General features: G+C 39.6%; 1 protein-coding gene across 1 annotated transcript in view; it reads left to right on the top strand.

Annotated features, from left to right (window-relative positions):
* LOC112113566 (opsin-5-like) overlaps positions 1–16,884 on the top strand; it is a 48,907-nt gene that overhangs the window by 1,808 nt on the left and 30,215 nt on the right. The window contains exon 2 of the mRNA XM_026649502.1: positions 9,091–9,296. Coding sequence (XP_026505287.1) covers positions 9,091–9,296 — 206 coding nt within the window. The remainder of the gene's footprint in view (positions 1–9,090; positions 9,297–16,884) is intronic.

Below are 16,884 nucleotides of genomic sequence, written 5' to 3'. Positions count from 1 at the left end.
GAAGAATAATAAAAAGAGTTTTCCCTTTCTTTTACAAATATTGTCTTTTGGGAAATGTCTCAGAATGCTTAGAGCTGGTTGACATATTGGGACAAATCGATCCTTGATGTAACTTCATTGTGAATCTGAAGTCTCTAGTACACTCTCAGTGTTAACTTCAGTAGTGAATACATTTTGATTTGTGTTATTGCTGGAAAAGCTAGTAATTTCCCAAGCAGACATTATTCCTACTGATCCTGTGGAACACCTCAAAGTCTTACAAATGATTAGCTAGTAGAGACGATTGAAAATTTTCATTCAACATATTTTTACATGAAAAATGCCTTTTTTGTTAAAACAGCTATTTCTGAGGTAAATGTCAATTTCTGACTATCAGGGGGTGGGGGTGGAGATGAGGTATACATAAAGCAGAACATTTCAGTTTTTTGGCCTCAGTGGTTTGTTTCTAGGGTTGCTGAGAACCAAAAACTGCTGGTTTTCAGTCAAAACACAGAAATGTGTGAAGAAATTTTTTTGATGAAATTTAAAAAAAAAAATGTATTCTGGTACTCTTTATTCCTATAAAAAAATATTTCCTGGCCAGTTCTACTAGCTAGCATCTCATCCATATGCATATTTAAAAATTTTCACATTTCAGTGTACTTCTACTATATCTGTTACAGGACCAATGAGTTTCTTTATGTTTGAAATTAGACAGAGGCACGAATCAACACACTAGATCCAAACATTCCCAAGCTTTGGATTCGGATCTACACTTCATCTAACTTCTTGCTTTAAGGCCTAAACTCTACTCGTAACCAAGTTTCTCTATTGCTTTTTGCCCTGTACTCTTTTAAAATGTGGTCCTACTATGATAACTGACTCCTTACATATGGCAGCAAAGGTTTTCATGTTTGTTAGCTCTCAATTGCTCCACTGCAGGTACCCCATGTTTATAAGTAGCGAAGTTTCATAATTGCCAGCCCTATTCACTCTAGCTCAGGTATAATCACCAGTAAAACTTTCCAACTGAGGTATCTAAGGCTTGGTCTACACTTACCCCCCAAGTCGAAGTAAGGTACGCAAATTCAGCTACGTGAATAACGTAGCTGAATTCGACATACCTTACTTCGAACTTACCGCGGTTCAGACACGGTCCACACGCGGCAGGCAGGCTCCCCGTCGACTCCACGGTACTCCTCTCGTTGAGCTGGAGTACCGCAGTCGACGGCGAGCACTTCCTGGTTCGATTTATCGCGTCCAGACCAGACGCGATAAATCGAACCAGGAAGTTCAATTTCCAGCCGCCGAACTAGCGGCTAAGTATAGACCAGCCTTTAGAGGTGTAGTTCAAGTGCAACTGATATGTACAATTTTGTATTTGGAACTTAATTATACATTCTGTTGATGATGTAACAACCAGGAGAGACTCTACCTCGCTTTCCCATAGCTGTATTGACTTTGTTCTGCAATGTTAACCACAGTATTTATGTCAGTAAAGTCAGAAGATACAACTAATCTACCCAGGAAGCAGGGCTGTGGTATAAGGAGGTGTTATTTTTCACATTGTCACTTTTTGCTCATAAGGGCTTTCAAGGAGCAAAGCTTGCTCTGGAAGGAAGATATTTCAGTGTATATGTATTATACCCATGTGTCTGGCTTACAGCAGGCAGCCATAAAAGATCATATGCATTAGCAAGAACCCAGAGATGTTTATACAGAATATCCTGCTAATATGGTGCCTGTGAAAGACAGTTGTTGCACTTTGGGAACTGCTAAAGAAGGTGCCCTACTCTCTTGAATCCTGAGATTTCAATGACGTTTATGGTTAGTTATCAATTTTTTTTACCACATATATATTTGAGAGACTTCAGCACTCCAAATACTGTACTTAGGGACTCATTCTTACTTCCCAGGAGATATCACAATTAGAGCTGGATGAATTATTTTCAACTAACAGATTTTTTTCCCCAAAAAGTGCATTTTTTGGTACTCTGAATCTACATGCAAATTCAGGTAGAATTTGACAAATAGTTTTGGCTGAGGAAAAAACTGATCTTTTTTCAAATGAGTCTAAACTTGACTTTTGTTTCAAAATGACATTTCAAATTCAAATGTGGCCAATTTTTTCAAGAAAACAAAAAAAAAGGCTGAAAAACACCGTAAAAAGACTGAATCAAATGAAAAATTTGAAAAAAAAAGTCAAACAAAATCAGAAAAAATGTTTAAACCCCCAAAATATTGTTTCAAATGGACCCAGAATGTTTTAGTTAATTTGATATGAATATATTTTCAAGTTTTCTTATTTTATTCACTCAGCTGTAATCAGCATATCCATGAATCTCTACACAGTCAAAACTGTTTCTTTGACCTGTTCTTCCCACAGAAACAACCCTCAAAACAAAACAACTACACAAAAATTCAAACCTCAGAGAAAATTAACAAAAAACCAATTCCTGAAAATTAGATCAGAATATTGAGATCTTAAACATGAAAGTGTAGGGTGAAAAGCAGGTTAGGAACTTTTTGGATCTGGAATAGTTTTTAATGACAGCTCTGCCGTTTCTATCCTACATCATTTTTAAACAATGTGTTTTAATTTTACTTCTTGTGCAAACCTCTTCCAATTGCTTTTTGTTTGGATTTTGTTGTTGCTGATGAGGAAGGAGGCAGCTTACAAACCATCTATAGTTGTGGAAAAGAGGACAGCATAATTAGAAAAAAAATAAAAATAATTGTGTTCTGACCTCTAGAAAGGGCTACTTCCAAACACAAAAACAACACCCTTTAACCTATGATTGAAAAAATCAGGGCTGTAGCACAGTACCCTTAAATTGGCTTGGTCCTGTTTATACAGGCAAAACCACAATGAATTACAATACAGTTGGAGCATAACCTCATTCCATGGCATTCTTATAAATGTAGCTTAATCAGAACCATTGTAAGCAACATGGGAGATTTTCTCTTCCTATTCCAGTTCCTTGAGTCAGTGATTCATAAAGTCTCTCAGTGTATAAGAGAATTAGCAGAATTTTAGAGTAGCATTCCCTGTAATCTACAGTTTTGCCTCTTTCTTGTCATGAACAAAAAGGCATATTTAGTACACAATTCCTCTAGTGCATCAGTGATTTGTCTTAATTCATGGCCTGTCTAAATTTAGCTACCCAATCCAATTTCTGCTCCAAACAGCAGGTCATTTGCCTCTGATAATAGCTGAGTCTGACACTTCACTTTTACTGTCTTTTCCCCACTAGATCCAATTGGTGTGCTGTTTATGTTTACAAGTGCCATATTGATGGGTTGCAATTTGAATATTCTAACACTACTCCTACACAGTTTTTCACAAATAAGGGGACTGCAAAAGTGCCAATATGGGTGTTGAGAAGTCTAAGGACAGAGCAGGAAGTGTTCTGTTCTGTTCTGGCCTGGCATGAATACTGCCACTGAAAAGATGATAGCCAAGTGTGAAATCTGCTCCCAAGAGCTTGCAATCTAGGAAGTGTGACTATGTTGTTGTTTTTCTAATGTCTTCCAGAGACCCTTATAGTGTTCTCCTTTCTTTTCACAAATGCAATATCATGTTTTTTCTAAAAAACAAAACAAAACAAAACAAAAAAACCCCGCCATCAGTCCCAGCTTTGTTTCCAAGTTTGTTATGTCTGCAGTAAAGAGGTTGAGGATGAGGTTTTTTTAATTGATTTTATTTATTTGTTTTATTACACAGCTTGCTCCAGCAATGAGCAATCTGAATCAGGATGTGTGATGAGTGTGACAGGATGTTCTGGTTTATTTCAATAAGAACACCAACAAAACTCTCCTGCAGCAGATTGAGAGCTCATTCAGTGAATGAAAGCTAGCAGAAACTTGACATCCTCAGAACAGCCAGAATAATGCTGACATCAAGTTATGAGCAGCTTCTGAGACATGATTAAAGCTTACTGGAGTGTCACATACATGGCAGCAAAAGTAAATTATTTTTAAAATGCTGCCATCTTGATCTAGGCTATCGTAAAATGTTGGCCTTTTTGAAGATTGATAGACGCCAAGGCCAGAAGAGCATCTAGTCTGAACTCTTGTATAGTGCAGGCCATAGAACTTCCTCAGAATAATTTCTAAAGCATAAATCTCAAGCATCCAATCTCAGTTTAATTTGTCTAGCTTCAGCTACCAGCCATTGGATTGTGTTATACCAGTCTCTGCTAGACTGAAGAATCCATTATTAAATATTTGTTCCCCATGTAGATACTTGTAGATGGTAATCAAGTCACCCCTTAACCTTCTCTTTGTTAAGCCAAATAGATTGAGCTCTTTGAATCTATCACTATAAGGCATGTTTTCTAATTCTTTAATCATTCTCGTGGATCTTCTCTGAACCCTCTGCAATTTATCAACATCCTTCTTAAATTGTGGGCACCAGAAATGGACATCGTATTGCAGCAGTGTTTGAACCAGTGCAAAATATAGAGGTAAAATAACCTCTACTCCTACTTGAGACCCATGTTTATGCATCCCATGTCACACTGGGAACTCATGGTTTGATGATTATCCACCACGCCCCCCATATAAGAACATAAGAACAGCCATACTGGGTCAAATCAATGATCCAGCTTCAGACAGGTGCTTCAGAGGGAATGAACAGAACAGGTAATCATCAAGAGATCCATCCTCTGTCACCCATTCCCAGCCTCTGGCAAACAATCTTTTTCAGAGTCACTGCTATCCAGGATGGAGACCGCTATCCTGTACATATGGCATACGTTGTTTGTTCCTACATTTACATTTAGCCATATTAAAACACATGTTGTTTGCTTGTGCCTAGTTTTCCAGGAAATCTGAGTGCTTTGAATCAGTGATCTGTCCTCTTTATTATTTACCAGTTCCCCAATTTTTTGTCATCTGAAAACTTTATCAGTGATGATTTCATATTTTCTTCTAGATCATTGATGCAAATATTAAATAGCATAGAGCCAAGAACTGAGCCCTATGCGACCTCACTGGAAACATACCTGCTCAAAGATGATTCTCTATTTACAGTTACATGTTGAGACCTATCAGTTAGCAAGTTTTTAATCCATTTAATGTGTGCCTTGTTAATTTTATATCATTCTAGTTTTTTAATCAAAATGTTGTATGGTACCAAATCAAACTCTGTATAGAAGTCTAAGTATATTAAATCAATACTACCTTTATCAACCATACTTGAAATCTCATCAAAAAAGGGTGTCATCTTAGTTTAACAGGACCTATTTCCATAAACCCATGTTGATTTGCATGAATTACATTTTACCTTCCTTTAGTTCTTTATTAATCAAGTACCATATCAGCTGCTCCATTATCATCCCTGGGATCAATGTCAGGTTGACAGGTCTATAATTTCCTGAGTCATTGTGTTTACCCTTTTAAAAAATTGACACAACATTAGCTTTCTTCCAATCTTCTGGAACTTCCCCAGTGCTCCAAAACTTATTGAAAATCAACATTTATGGTCCAGTGAGCTCCTTAGCCAGCTCTTTTAAAACTCTTGGATGTAATCTATCTTAACCTGCTGATTTAAAAATGTCTAACTTTAGTAGCTCTGTTTAACATCCTCCTGAGAGACTGGCCATAGATTTCTCCTTATGTCACTTTGCTTCTCATATCAATTTTCTACAGTTCCTAACTTCCGATTTATATTGATTACTGGCAGATTCCTCTTTATTTTCTCGCTCTTAACCAGTTTCTGATCTATTGCAGAGCTTTGCCCCTCACTCCAGGACTCCTCTGTTTTTTTAAGTAGCCTCTTGTGAGGGCATTTGTGAATGGCCTTTTGAAAGGTGAAATAAATTATGTCAACTGGTTCTCCTTTATCCACTATTTTATTGACACACCACATGGGAATACAAGTACCTCTCAGTAGTTCATATACCAGATGTTTCTTTCCAGGCTCTTTCCTCAAATGTGATCTATCCTGATACATATGCCATCTACAAAGCAACTGGTGGGAATTCCCCCCAATGTCACTGATGGTGAAGCCCTTGCTCTTCTATATTGCATTTTGTCCTTTATTGATCCATCTTCTAAATTGTTTTGTAAACTAAACTATTTTTATTGGTTTATGTGCATTATAGTCAGTGACTTTAATAAGACACATCAGTGATGATACAGGGTTCAGTGTTGCATGCTTAATGGCCTGGAAATGTATAAATTTTTAACAGATCCTCGGTAGCGGGAATTCTTTGCTGTTATATGCAAAAACACCAGATGGCGCTTGTTTCTGGAGTATTTTTATGAGGGTGCCACTGCTTGCCTTAGAATTTGATGTAATTAGAATAACTTCCTCTCAGTTTGTTGCTCTGTACATTAACACATTCAAATTGCAAGCCACTTCACACATCTCAAGTGTTCGACACAGCAGAGAAAGCTTGTCCGCTTGCTTCTGTAAAATCAACTCCCTCCACCTGTGGCTGTGCCATACACAAGGTTGCTCTGTAATTTCACTCACCAAGAAGTGCATTTATTATAAAGTACCCCCACTACACTCTCACACACTATCATGCTCCAGATTTCTCTATAGTTTCAAATCTGAGAAAGGTCTGTGTTTCTCCATGGGAACAGATCTCTTCCTCTCTCTCATTTAACTTATCTTTTAATTGAAAATTCTCCTCATTCGCTGTGCTACAGAGGTAGTTCTGTATATTCCCAGCAAATGCACTGTGTGCAAATGAAATTTACATATTAATAGATTTTAAGGAAAACCCACCCATCCTCTGCAGTACTTTGGCAGCCTTTTAGCATAATGACTTTATGAACCACTGTTCAGGAACCTCTGTTCTGTAACATTTAAACATTCTCAATTTGTATGTATACTGAAGTAATTAGTTCCAAATCAAGGGCCAAATTCTACTCTTATTAAACTTGTGCAAATCCAAAGTAATTCCATTGACTCACTCCTGTCTTCAGCTGCCCAATGTTCTGGTGAATTCTGTGTTGTTGTAGAAGATACTTGTTAATTTTGCCCTTTATGGGTTGATGGCCCAAGCTGGTTAGCATTTTGGATTAAAGTAATGGGAAATCTTTTTTGCCTCATGAGTACCTTCCAAGTTAACTTGTCCTGACTATAAATTGTTCATGCCATTAGTGAGATTTCATAATTAACACTGCAGAGCTAGACAGCTTTCTACAAGCCTTTAGGAAGATAGTCTGTCTCCTCATGACCTTAATGTATTGATTCCCCACTTTGGGGGCGATTAGTGAGACTATTCAGGGATATTCTACAGCCCCTCTGCCCAAAAATTTCTTCAGAGCTCCATTTAGCATTAAGCCTCCTAATACACAGATGGTTCCCATCTGCAGGCTGAATCTAATGTTGCAGGGTTTGATAAATCCTCTTTTCGAGTCTATGTAGGCAGTTTCTCAAGTTTTTAACCCTTAAGACTGTTTTGAATAGCAATTGTCTGTGCTAGCCAGGTTTCTGAGATGGCAGCCCTTGCTTTACAGAACCTATTTTATTTTCCACAAGGTCAATGACATTCCATGTAACTTGTGCCCATGTGCCTTGAACCTGACCACAAGCCTATTGAAATCAACGGAAAGACTCCTGCTGACGTCCTATAGGCTTTGGATCAGGCCCTTTGGCCCAGACTTAAAACCATTGCACTGTTCAGTGTTGCAAAGCCTAAGATCCAGATGCTCAGAGGTATCTAGGCAGCTAGCTCCCATTGATTCCAATGAGAACTAGGTGCCTAAATACATTTGAGGAGCTGGGCCTAAGTGATTTGGGGCTTATCTACATGGGGACATCCAGGAAAGTTAATCTGAATTAACTAAAGGTGTGAATTTAAACCACATTAAACCTCAAGAGCTTCATTCAGAATTAAAGTGGCCTTAATTTGGTTTAATTTAATTTGCTTCCAAAGTGAATTAAACTAAACCAAATTAAGACAAATTTAATTCTGATTAATAGCACCCACACAAGGATTTAATGTGGTTTAACTAATCTGCTTCAAATTGACACCTTTAATTAATTAGAATTAACTTTTCTCCATGTCCCCATGTAGACAAGTCCTTAAATTTTCAAAAATGGCTTGGCATTTAGGAGCCTAAGTCATATTGAAAGTCAATGGGACATACGCTCCTAAGTGTTCCTAAGTGAAAATGAGTCTTAGCCATCTAAGTCACTTAGGCCAGATTTTGAAAGGTATTTAGGAACCTGACTCACAGGAGATAGACACCTAAATACATTTAAAAATCTGGGATTTAGGCCTTGCAACACTGTGTGGAGCAATGCCTATATACCTTTAAATATCATCGTCTCTGTGCACAAGTGCCTGACTGATTTTTCACCAGATTCATAATTCCCTTCCTACCTTATGCTCTTCTCTTCCAACAAGACTGATGGCTGCTAGACATCACCGTACCTTCAGTATCAGAGGGGACACACAATTCTATCTAAACAGAAAACAAGGCTTTCCAGTTTCTGAGGGCTTGTTCATTTATTTGAGGTTGAAAGATAGGACACAAGGCCTTAAAAATATTATCTTCAAATGGATTAAAATGTGCATTCCTGAACAGTATTCCAGTCAGTATCCTTGGTCACAAGGAGATCACAGACTGTTCCATGAGAAGCAATTCCATCTCGCCAGCTGAACAGGGCAGTGGTTCTCTAGAACTGACTGGCAAAGCTGTTGTGTGGTCGTCTGCACACACTTTTACAAGCCATTACCAGGCAGATGGATATGGCATGCCTCTACAGCTGTAGCGTTTGGCAGAATGGTTCTCGTCTCTGTACTGGGAATGCTTCATGAATCCCATCTAATTAGAGACTTAATTTTTCTTTACCTGTGTATGGTTGTTCTTCGGTGGACAAGTGCATTGTTGCTATTCAGTTTTATTACCAGTGTTATTCAGAAGAAGGAAATTAACAAGTGAAATATACCTGGGTACTCAAGGAGGCCTAGTACACAACACAGTGGAGTAAAAATGTTCGGGTTTATTTGTTTTTAATGAAATAACCTGCCATTGTACTGTCCTTCAACATATGGGCATCATGCATTTATATATCACGCTGTTTCCTGATTTTTTGTTGTTGTTTGTTTTTAATTTGACTTTCATGGAATTTAATTTATTTTTCAGGATGGATGTCTTGGTTTGGAAACAGCATTGTGATTTTTGTACTCTATAAGCAGAGAGCTGTCCTGCAGCCCACGGATTATCTTACATTTAATCTGGCTGTATCAGACGCAAGTGTGTCTGTGTTTGGTTATTCCCGAGGGATCATTGAAATCTTCAATGTCTTTAAAGATGATGGATTCCTCATCACATCGATATGGACATGCCAGGTAGGAATGTATTATGTGGTGAATTATTTAATTAGACAAAATAAGTAGTGCTATTTCTGCATGCGTGCTGTATATAAACAGTCAGGGTTATGAGAGTGAAAATTAGTGATGAATGACTCTCCAATGGATCATAGTTCTGGTTTGTTTCAGATAAGCATCCAAAAATGTGGGTCTTTCTCTAGATTAACCAGTCTTGACCAGTTCCCAGTGATCTTCTACCCCAAAAATCCCTTTACCCAATAAACTCCTGAAACCACACTTAATGTTGTACTGCTCCTTAAAGGTCCATTGTTAATTGGTATGGCTTGTATTGCAGTAGTAGTGCCTACAGCCCTCAGCCAGGATCTGTGCCCTATTGTATTAGGCACTGTTCACACAAACAATGAAAAGATGATCCCTGCTCCATAGAGCCAGCAATCTAAGCATAGCCTCCTCCAGCATCTTCAGGGCATAATCAAGTGGGCTTGCATATTCCTACCTAGTGCCTTTTGTTGTTGGGAATATTTGTGAAGCCCCATGTTTACATTTTTAGTCTATTATAACATCTTACAGTGCCAAGTTTATTGAGCAGGTTTGGTAGGAGCTGCTCCAGTTGCAACTTGATTTCCCAGATGTCTTTGTTCCCTTCCAGTCTGATGTTTTGCATGTGAGTTTGGTATAGAAAGAATCTTGTTAACTATGGCTGATGGTCTCTTTCTATTGGTAGCCATTGATGTCCTTGTTGATTTTGTTAGAAATATCAGCAACCTTCGATACCATTGACCATGACGTTTTATTGACTCACCTCTGAGACTTTACTGGACTGGCTGGAATAGCTCTTTTACCGTGTTTATTGTTCTCTCAGAGGTGCCAAATAATGGTAACGAGTACCTGTCTTCTTCCCATAGGGTCCTTAAATACAAGTTTCCATTTGCTCAGGAAAATAGTGAAGCATTTTGTGTGATGGCGGCATTTTTGCAGATAGAAGGGACCTCCAGAGCTAAAAGCATGAGTCTCTACCGCTTGAGATAAAGAGCCAGGTTTTGCAGCTGAGGCCAGACTCTGATCCTCTGCAACAGAGGAAACACATAATGTATAGTGCCCAATGGGTTACACACATAATGGACTGCAATATGTGAAGGACACTCAGATCTTCATGTGCTTTTCACTGACCCGAGATACTGAAGCCTCTTTGTTTTCACAATGTCTAACAGAAGTACAAATGTAACTAGGAGCCTCTTGTTTTATGCTCAGTCCACATAAGATGGCTGCAGTGGTGAAGGTATACTGTCTGGGAGTCATTGCTGCACTTGCATGTCCAGGTGACAGTCGTGGCATTTAGTAATTTTTTTTCATTTAGGGCTGGCCCAGGGGTTTTTGGCTCTTCCTCTATCATGCCACAGTATTCCACACCTTTGTAACCTCCAACTACCAGAAGCTGGGAGTGGAAGATGGGGTTGATTATTCCATAATTGCCCTGTGCTGTACACTCCCCTGGAAGTTCTGGTATGGACCACTTCAGGAAACAGGATACCGGACAGGATACAGGAAGCCAGGGACAGTTTACAGGGATCATGGTCTGACCCACTATGGCCTTTCTTATGTTCTTAACGCTGTATTACTGCAATATGCTTGACTTTGGGCTACCCTTGAAAAACAACTGGAAGCTTCAGCTTTGCACCACTTGAGTGGAGGAAGTTGCATTCTTCTAGGAAAGTCACTAGGTTGTCTCCTCCACTATTGGGGAGACCAAGGATTCTAACATTGTCTGCTCAGATTTAATTTTTAATAGTTCAGTTTTATTTAGCATCAATTCACTGCTATCAATAATGTTATAAAGTTCAGCCTACAGACTCTGCTTTTCTCCCGCTCTTGGAAGTCCTGGCCAAGTTACTCATTAAGGGCTGATCTACCCTAAAGATGTAAGTTGACTTAAGTTATGCTACTTCAGTGTCTCTCCTGCCGACTTACCTTATGCTTCTCGGGTAGCTGGAGTACAGATGTTGATGGGAGAGCGCTCTGCCATCTACTTAGCGGGTCTTCACCAGACTCACTAAATCAACACTGCTACATCGATCGCAGCAGGGCCAATTTAGCCGTAAGTATAGAAAAGCCCTAAGACTTTAAAGTTGGACACAATGCAACACAGGGCACCACTTGGTCAAATGGAGTCTAGAGCAAAAATTACTCATCTTGTGCCCTCATTTTGTTGTTTGATATTTACTAAGGCTCTTACCCAGTAAAGCACTAAACCAGATGCTTAACTTAAGCACATGAGTAGTTCTGTCAAAGTCAATTTGTATCTAGGGGTAAAGCCTATTTGATTAACAGATTTTAAATCCAGAAGGGACTGTTATGACCTAGTCTAACCTCCTGCATAACACAGGCTATAGAATTTCAACAAGTATTTCCTGCACCATAACTTCTGGTTGAGCTACAGTGTATCTTTTAGAAAGACATCCAGTCTTGATTTAAAGATTTCTGGTGATAAGTCTGCCACATCCCTAGGTAAGTTGTTCCAGTGGTGGTTTACCCTCTCTGGAAACAATTTGTGCCTTATTTCTAGCCTGAATTTGTCTAACTTTAGCTTCCATTAGATCTTGTTATGCCTTGTTATGGCCTTGTCTGCTAGAATAAAGAGTACAATCAGAAATGTTCTTCCTGTGTAGGTACTGAGAAGACTGTGATCAAGTCACCTCCGAAACTTCTCTTGGATAAACAAAATTGATTGAGGAAAAATTATGAGGAATATTATGGTATTTGTTAATTCTGTATTTTGTTATGTGGTACTGGAGGGAGTGATGAAGAAAAGTGGTGTGTGGCCGGACAGACAAACCATTAATGGCTAGATTCTGCCACACTTGCTCATGGTGAGCAGTACTTTTTCTAACATAGTCCATTTTACAGAAGAAGTAAGCCAAGGCACAGACAGAGATGAAATGACTGGCCCAGGATCACACAGGGAATCTGGGGCAAAGAGCTAAGACTCCTGACCTTCAGATTTATGATCCTAAGCCTTACTCACATCAGCATCCTTCCTCCCATTTAATTTTAAAGGGGGGAAGGTATAAATTCACATAATGTCTGGGGTGGAGGGGAGAGTTTATGTGTAGGCTTTCTTGCTTTACATCAGAATCTTTCAGTTATGAGTGTTAGTGTAAATGCTTTACAGATTTTTCTCCTAACCCTTAATCTAATACATTCTGCTTTATAAGATTCTGCTTAATATTACTGGGCCACATCGTACCCCTATGTGCAAACAACTCTGTAGGCCCGCTTTCTTGTGGGTTTTTTTCTGCATTCTCCCATTAGAAGGGCTTGGCTTCACCACCTCATCCCATGGAAGAAACCAGGAGTCTAGATCTGCATGGATCCTGGGTATCCTCCAGGGCCATAGTGCCATCCTCCTGAAGTCCCTGCACCTCCACATTGATCTTCAACCCCCTGCATCTCTGCCCTAGCACCCTGCAAACAGAATATCATTGGAGTCATACTGTTATGATTCCAACTGAAATGTGATTTCCCAAGCAGCAGCTGCCTCTATGACCCAGTCCCACCTCCCCCTGGTTCACCAGTGCAGATAAGGGCTTCTCAGGAAAGATGGAGCTAATACTGTCTTTGGCTGTTAACATTCTTCCTGCAGTGATTGTGTTTGTCTCAGCAGGATCACACCCACCACACCCTTTCCCCCCTATCTAACTTGCAGATCCCTGAACTCCTGGACAGTAAAGCAGTCTAATAATTTTATCCACTGAAAAATGGCAATTCATCAAAACCGAAAGTGTTCGTGTAAACCGAAAGTGTTGGGTTTGACAAATTTCCTGACTCAAAAAAATGCTGAGGACAAGTTTTTGAAAGTGTCAAAATGGCTCAACAACATTTTCAGAATGAAAAATTCCAGTTTTGTGTAGAAATTTAAGCTAAGAAGACTGAAACAAAAAGGTTGAAATGAAATCAAAACTAAAAGTTTTGAAATTATGGAAAGGAAAGATTTCAATCGACCTGAAACAAGACAACACATATTGTTTTCTCAGGTCACTAATATTTTTGAGATTTCACATTTTTGTCCTGATTCGAGACAGGAAACATTTTTCAACTCTTGAAAATACTTGTGGGACAGGAAAATACTTGTGGGACAGCTCTAATGAATGCTGACTCCCCCACCTGTCTTTCCTCTGGGAAGAGGGAGATATGCGTATGTAGGACCCCCTCCGTAAGAAGGTGTTTAGGGTACAATCTAGCTTATTGGTATTTTCATTTACATTTGTGAGAAGGATTATACTTAATATAAGTGTGCACTGTGAGACAAAAACAAAAGCCCCTTTTCTATGTCTCTTTCTTTGTCTTGTCAGTTTTGCTGCAGAGGAGAGGAGGGAGTGGTGACAACAGTCGAGAGAAGCCCATTTTTACAGCTGGCGCCTGTTCCTACCTTTCACACTAAGTCACGGCCTGTCAAGGAGGCATGCTTTGCTCCCTTCTCCAAAGGAGAGTTAACTTACCATAAAACTACTGTTCTGATCTCAGCAAAATATTCTTGTTCTCCTTCAAAATATGTGCCCATACATGTCAGTAGAAAGAGATTTTATCTAAAGGAAGCTAGTTGTTTTAGCAAAATTCCTCTATTTGCTTTCCCTGCATATTCACAGCTGTCATTCTTGGGTGTGTTTTAAGAGAAATTATAGGAGAACTCTTTCATTTACTTTATTTAATGCATGGCTAAGAAGTCACCAATAAAATAAAAAGTTACACGGAAGCTGAAAAATTCAGATCCAGAATTTAAAACATTTCAAATGTGTTTGTTCAGAGGAAGACTGGTGGTGGTGGTAGGAAATTAAAAGTGGACTCAGGAGATCTAGGTTCAATTCCCAGCTTTGTCACAGACTTCCTGAGCTTGGGCTTGGGCAAATCGCTGAGGCTGAAATCCTGGCCCCACTGAAGTCAGTGGCACTCACAGCCCAGTGGGAGGGAGGCACTAAGTTGGATTTAAGCCACCTTTATGTCCTGCTGGTCTGGACTGCTTGAGGGGGCTGGGAAAGACCCTGGCATTGCTTGAACAGCCCTCGTCACCTGTCTATGCTATGGCAGCCTCCTGGGGCTGCACTATGGGCCACAGAGCAGCCTGGAATCTCTACAGTGTGTCATATTGCAACTCTGCCCCCAGCCACACCCTGGCACAACTCCTTCCATATGGCTTGTGAGAGGGTCCTCAGAAGGCAGCCGTTATAGCTATTTTCCACAGTGCCTGCACAGGGGAATCCTCCTCCGGCTGGAACCAGGGCTTATAGAGCCCCTTTATGTTGCTCTGGCATTTTTGCCGGGTGTAGTGGGGCTGGAGTTGTGGGGGACAGGGCTGGCTCCAGGCACCAGCCGACCAAGCATGTGCTTGGGGCGGCACCTTGGGGCAGGGCGGCCCTCGATTTTTTATTTATTTGGATTTGGTGGCGCGGCGCTCGGAGGGGGGGCGGGGGCTTTGGGCAGCGTGGTGCTCGGAGGGGGCGGCGCTCTTTCTTTTTGCCTGGGGCGGCAAAAAAGTTAGAGCCGGCCCTGGTGGGGGAGGATCTGATCCATGATCTCGTTGTGCCTGAGTTGTCTGTCTGTAAAGGGGAAGTAGTAGTACTTCTCTATCTCACAGGGGTATTGTTGAGGATAAATTCTTTAACGTTTGCGAGGTGCCCGGATGCTACGTTGGTGGAGTCAATGTAAGTAAGTAGATTTGGTTCTGCCTATTTTAAACAAGGAGCCATTTGTAAAATTTGGGTATCAAGCAAAGTTTTGAATTGTTTGGATCTGAGAATTTGGTTCAGACCCCTCTCTATTAACAACCAACCTGTTGCCTATTCTAAGGAAAGGAACACTCTAATTTGCACAGTGTTGCAATGAATATGTCTGATAATTCTATGTGTGAGCTCTAGAAGTTAGAAGTTATTGTTTCACGTATATGAATGCAACATCCATTTTGTAATTAAGAATGTGTAGCTACTGTATTTTACGTTTATTAGTGATACGTACCCTAACCAGCCACAGGGGTAAGCCACTGCTTTCAGTTACAGATGCGTAAATCCAGAAGAACATTGCTGAAAAGTCATTGGAGTTATTCTGGATTTATGCTGGTGTAAATGAGAGAAGAATCTGGCCCAGCATGACTAAAATAACTCTTAAGGGTCAGATTTTGATCTTATTTATACTTGTATAAATCTGGAGTAACTCCATTTATACTTGAGTGGAGTTACTCTGGATTTACCCCAGTGCAACTAGTATATTCTCATGTTCACTAATTGTGATGTTAGTAAGTGTTATAAGGAATTCTTTATTTTAAAAAAAAGCAAAGGAAGTTAAAAGTAAAAATTCTGAACAAAAGTATTTCAGGTTACTCTCTATCAATTGAAACATCATTTTCCTCTTTATATATGGCAAAAATCTTAACAAATGATTCCAACATTTAAGCATAATTAAAGTTAAATGGAAAAATACAGTTAGGGCCTCATTTCTGTTTCTCTTTACAAAATGGCAGTTCTAACACAGAAGCAATTCAGCTCATAGTTCTTGTAAGGAGCAAGATATTTACAAATTATTGGATCAAATTCTGATCTGCTTTACATCATGTAAATCTAAAGCAATTCCACGGCCTGCACTGGAGTTACAGCAGACTCAAACCCTAGTGTAACAAAAATCAGAATTTTCTTGGCAGGATGAGTAAACAAATGGCGCTGTGTCCCAGTTTTACACAAACATGTGCTAGGTGAGAGATTGTGTAAATATTTCCTTGTAATAAGAGCATGTAAATAACTGAGCTAAATAGAATGTATCTCACACAAAAAGTTCTTTTTCCTATTTATCGAAGAGCTCAGTCAACTTTTAATTTAAAAGTGGAAAAGCAGAGACGTCTCTGAATAAAGTTACTGATTATTCAAGAGGATCAGTGTGAGCAAGCTGTCACTTGTTAAGTGATAAGCAAGATGTATCCGATGACAGAAAGTATGCTTTTTTCTGTGGAGGTTTGTCTCTGTGTCAGTTTTAATGGGAATCAGGCTTCTAAGGACAAGCTCATACCCATGCTCATATTCCTATTCTTAAAACTGACAAAACAGAATGCAGTGAAAATAAGAAAACACGTGTTAACATATTTCATAATTTATGCCCATAGCATGCCATTGATTTTTATACATGAACTACCATTAAAATCAGTGGGGGTTGTGTAAAAAAGACTAGTGGCACAATGTGTGTATGTGTGTGATTTTAAAACTCATTTTAAAATATTCAGAACTTCATTACAATAATAGTGTTCTTACTATTTGATGCCCAAACTTCATCTGTATCTTATAATTCAAACAATATTGGAATGAGCTCTCACCCACACCTGCTAGCCTCAGGACTGAAATCATCTTCATTTGCACCCCTGGGACCTGATCCAGCTTCCAATGAAATCACTGGAAAGACTTCAGGCCTTTGGGTCTTTACTATACATTTGGGAGAGGCAGGAAGCAACCTAGGGATATAACTTAGGGTGACCAGACGTCCCAATTTTATTGGGACTGTCCCGATATTTGCTTATTTGTCCCATGTCCCGACCTACCTTCGGTCGGGACGCGAATTTTACCTCCGCTCGCAG

Source organism: Terrapene carolina, unplaced genomic scaffold (genome assembly GCF_002925995.2).
Source record: "Terrapene carolina triunguis isolate 2854851 unplaced genomic scaffold, T_m_triunguis-2.0 Scaffold85, whole genome shotgun sequence".
In the NCBI taxonomy this organism is placed as follows: domain Eukaryota; kingdom Metazoa; phylum Chordata; order Testudines; family Emydidae; genus Terrapene; species Terrapene triunguis.
This window is presented reverse-complemented; position numbering and strand designations above follow the sequence as displayed.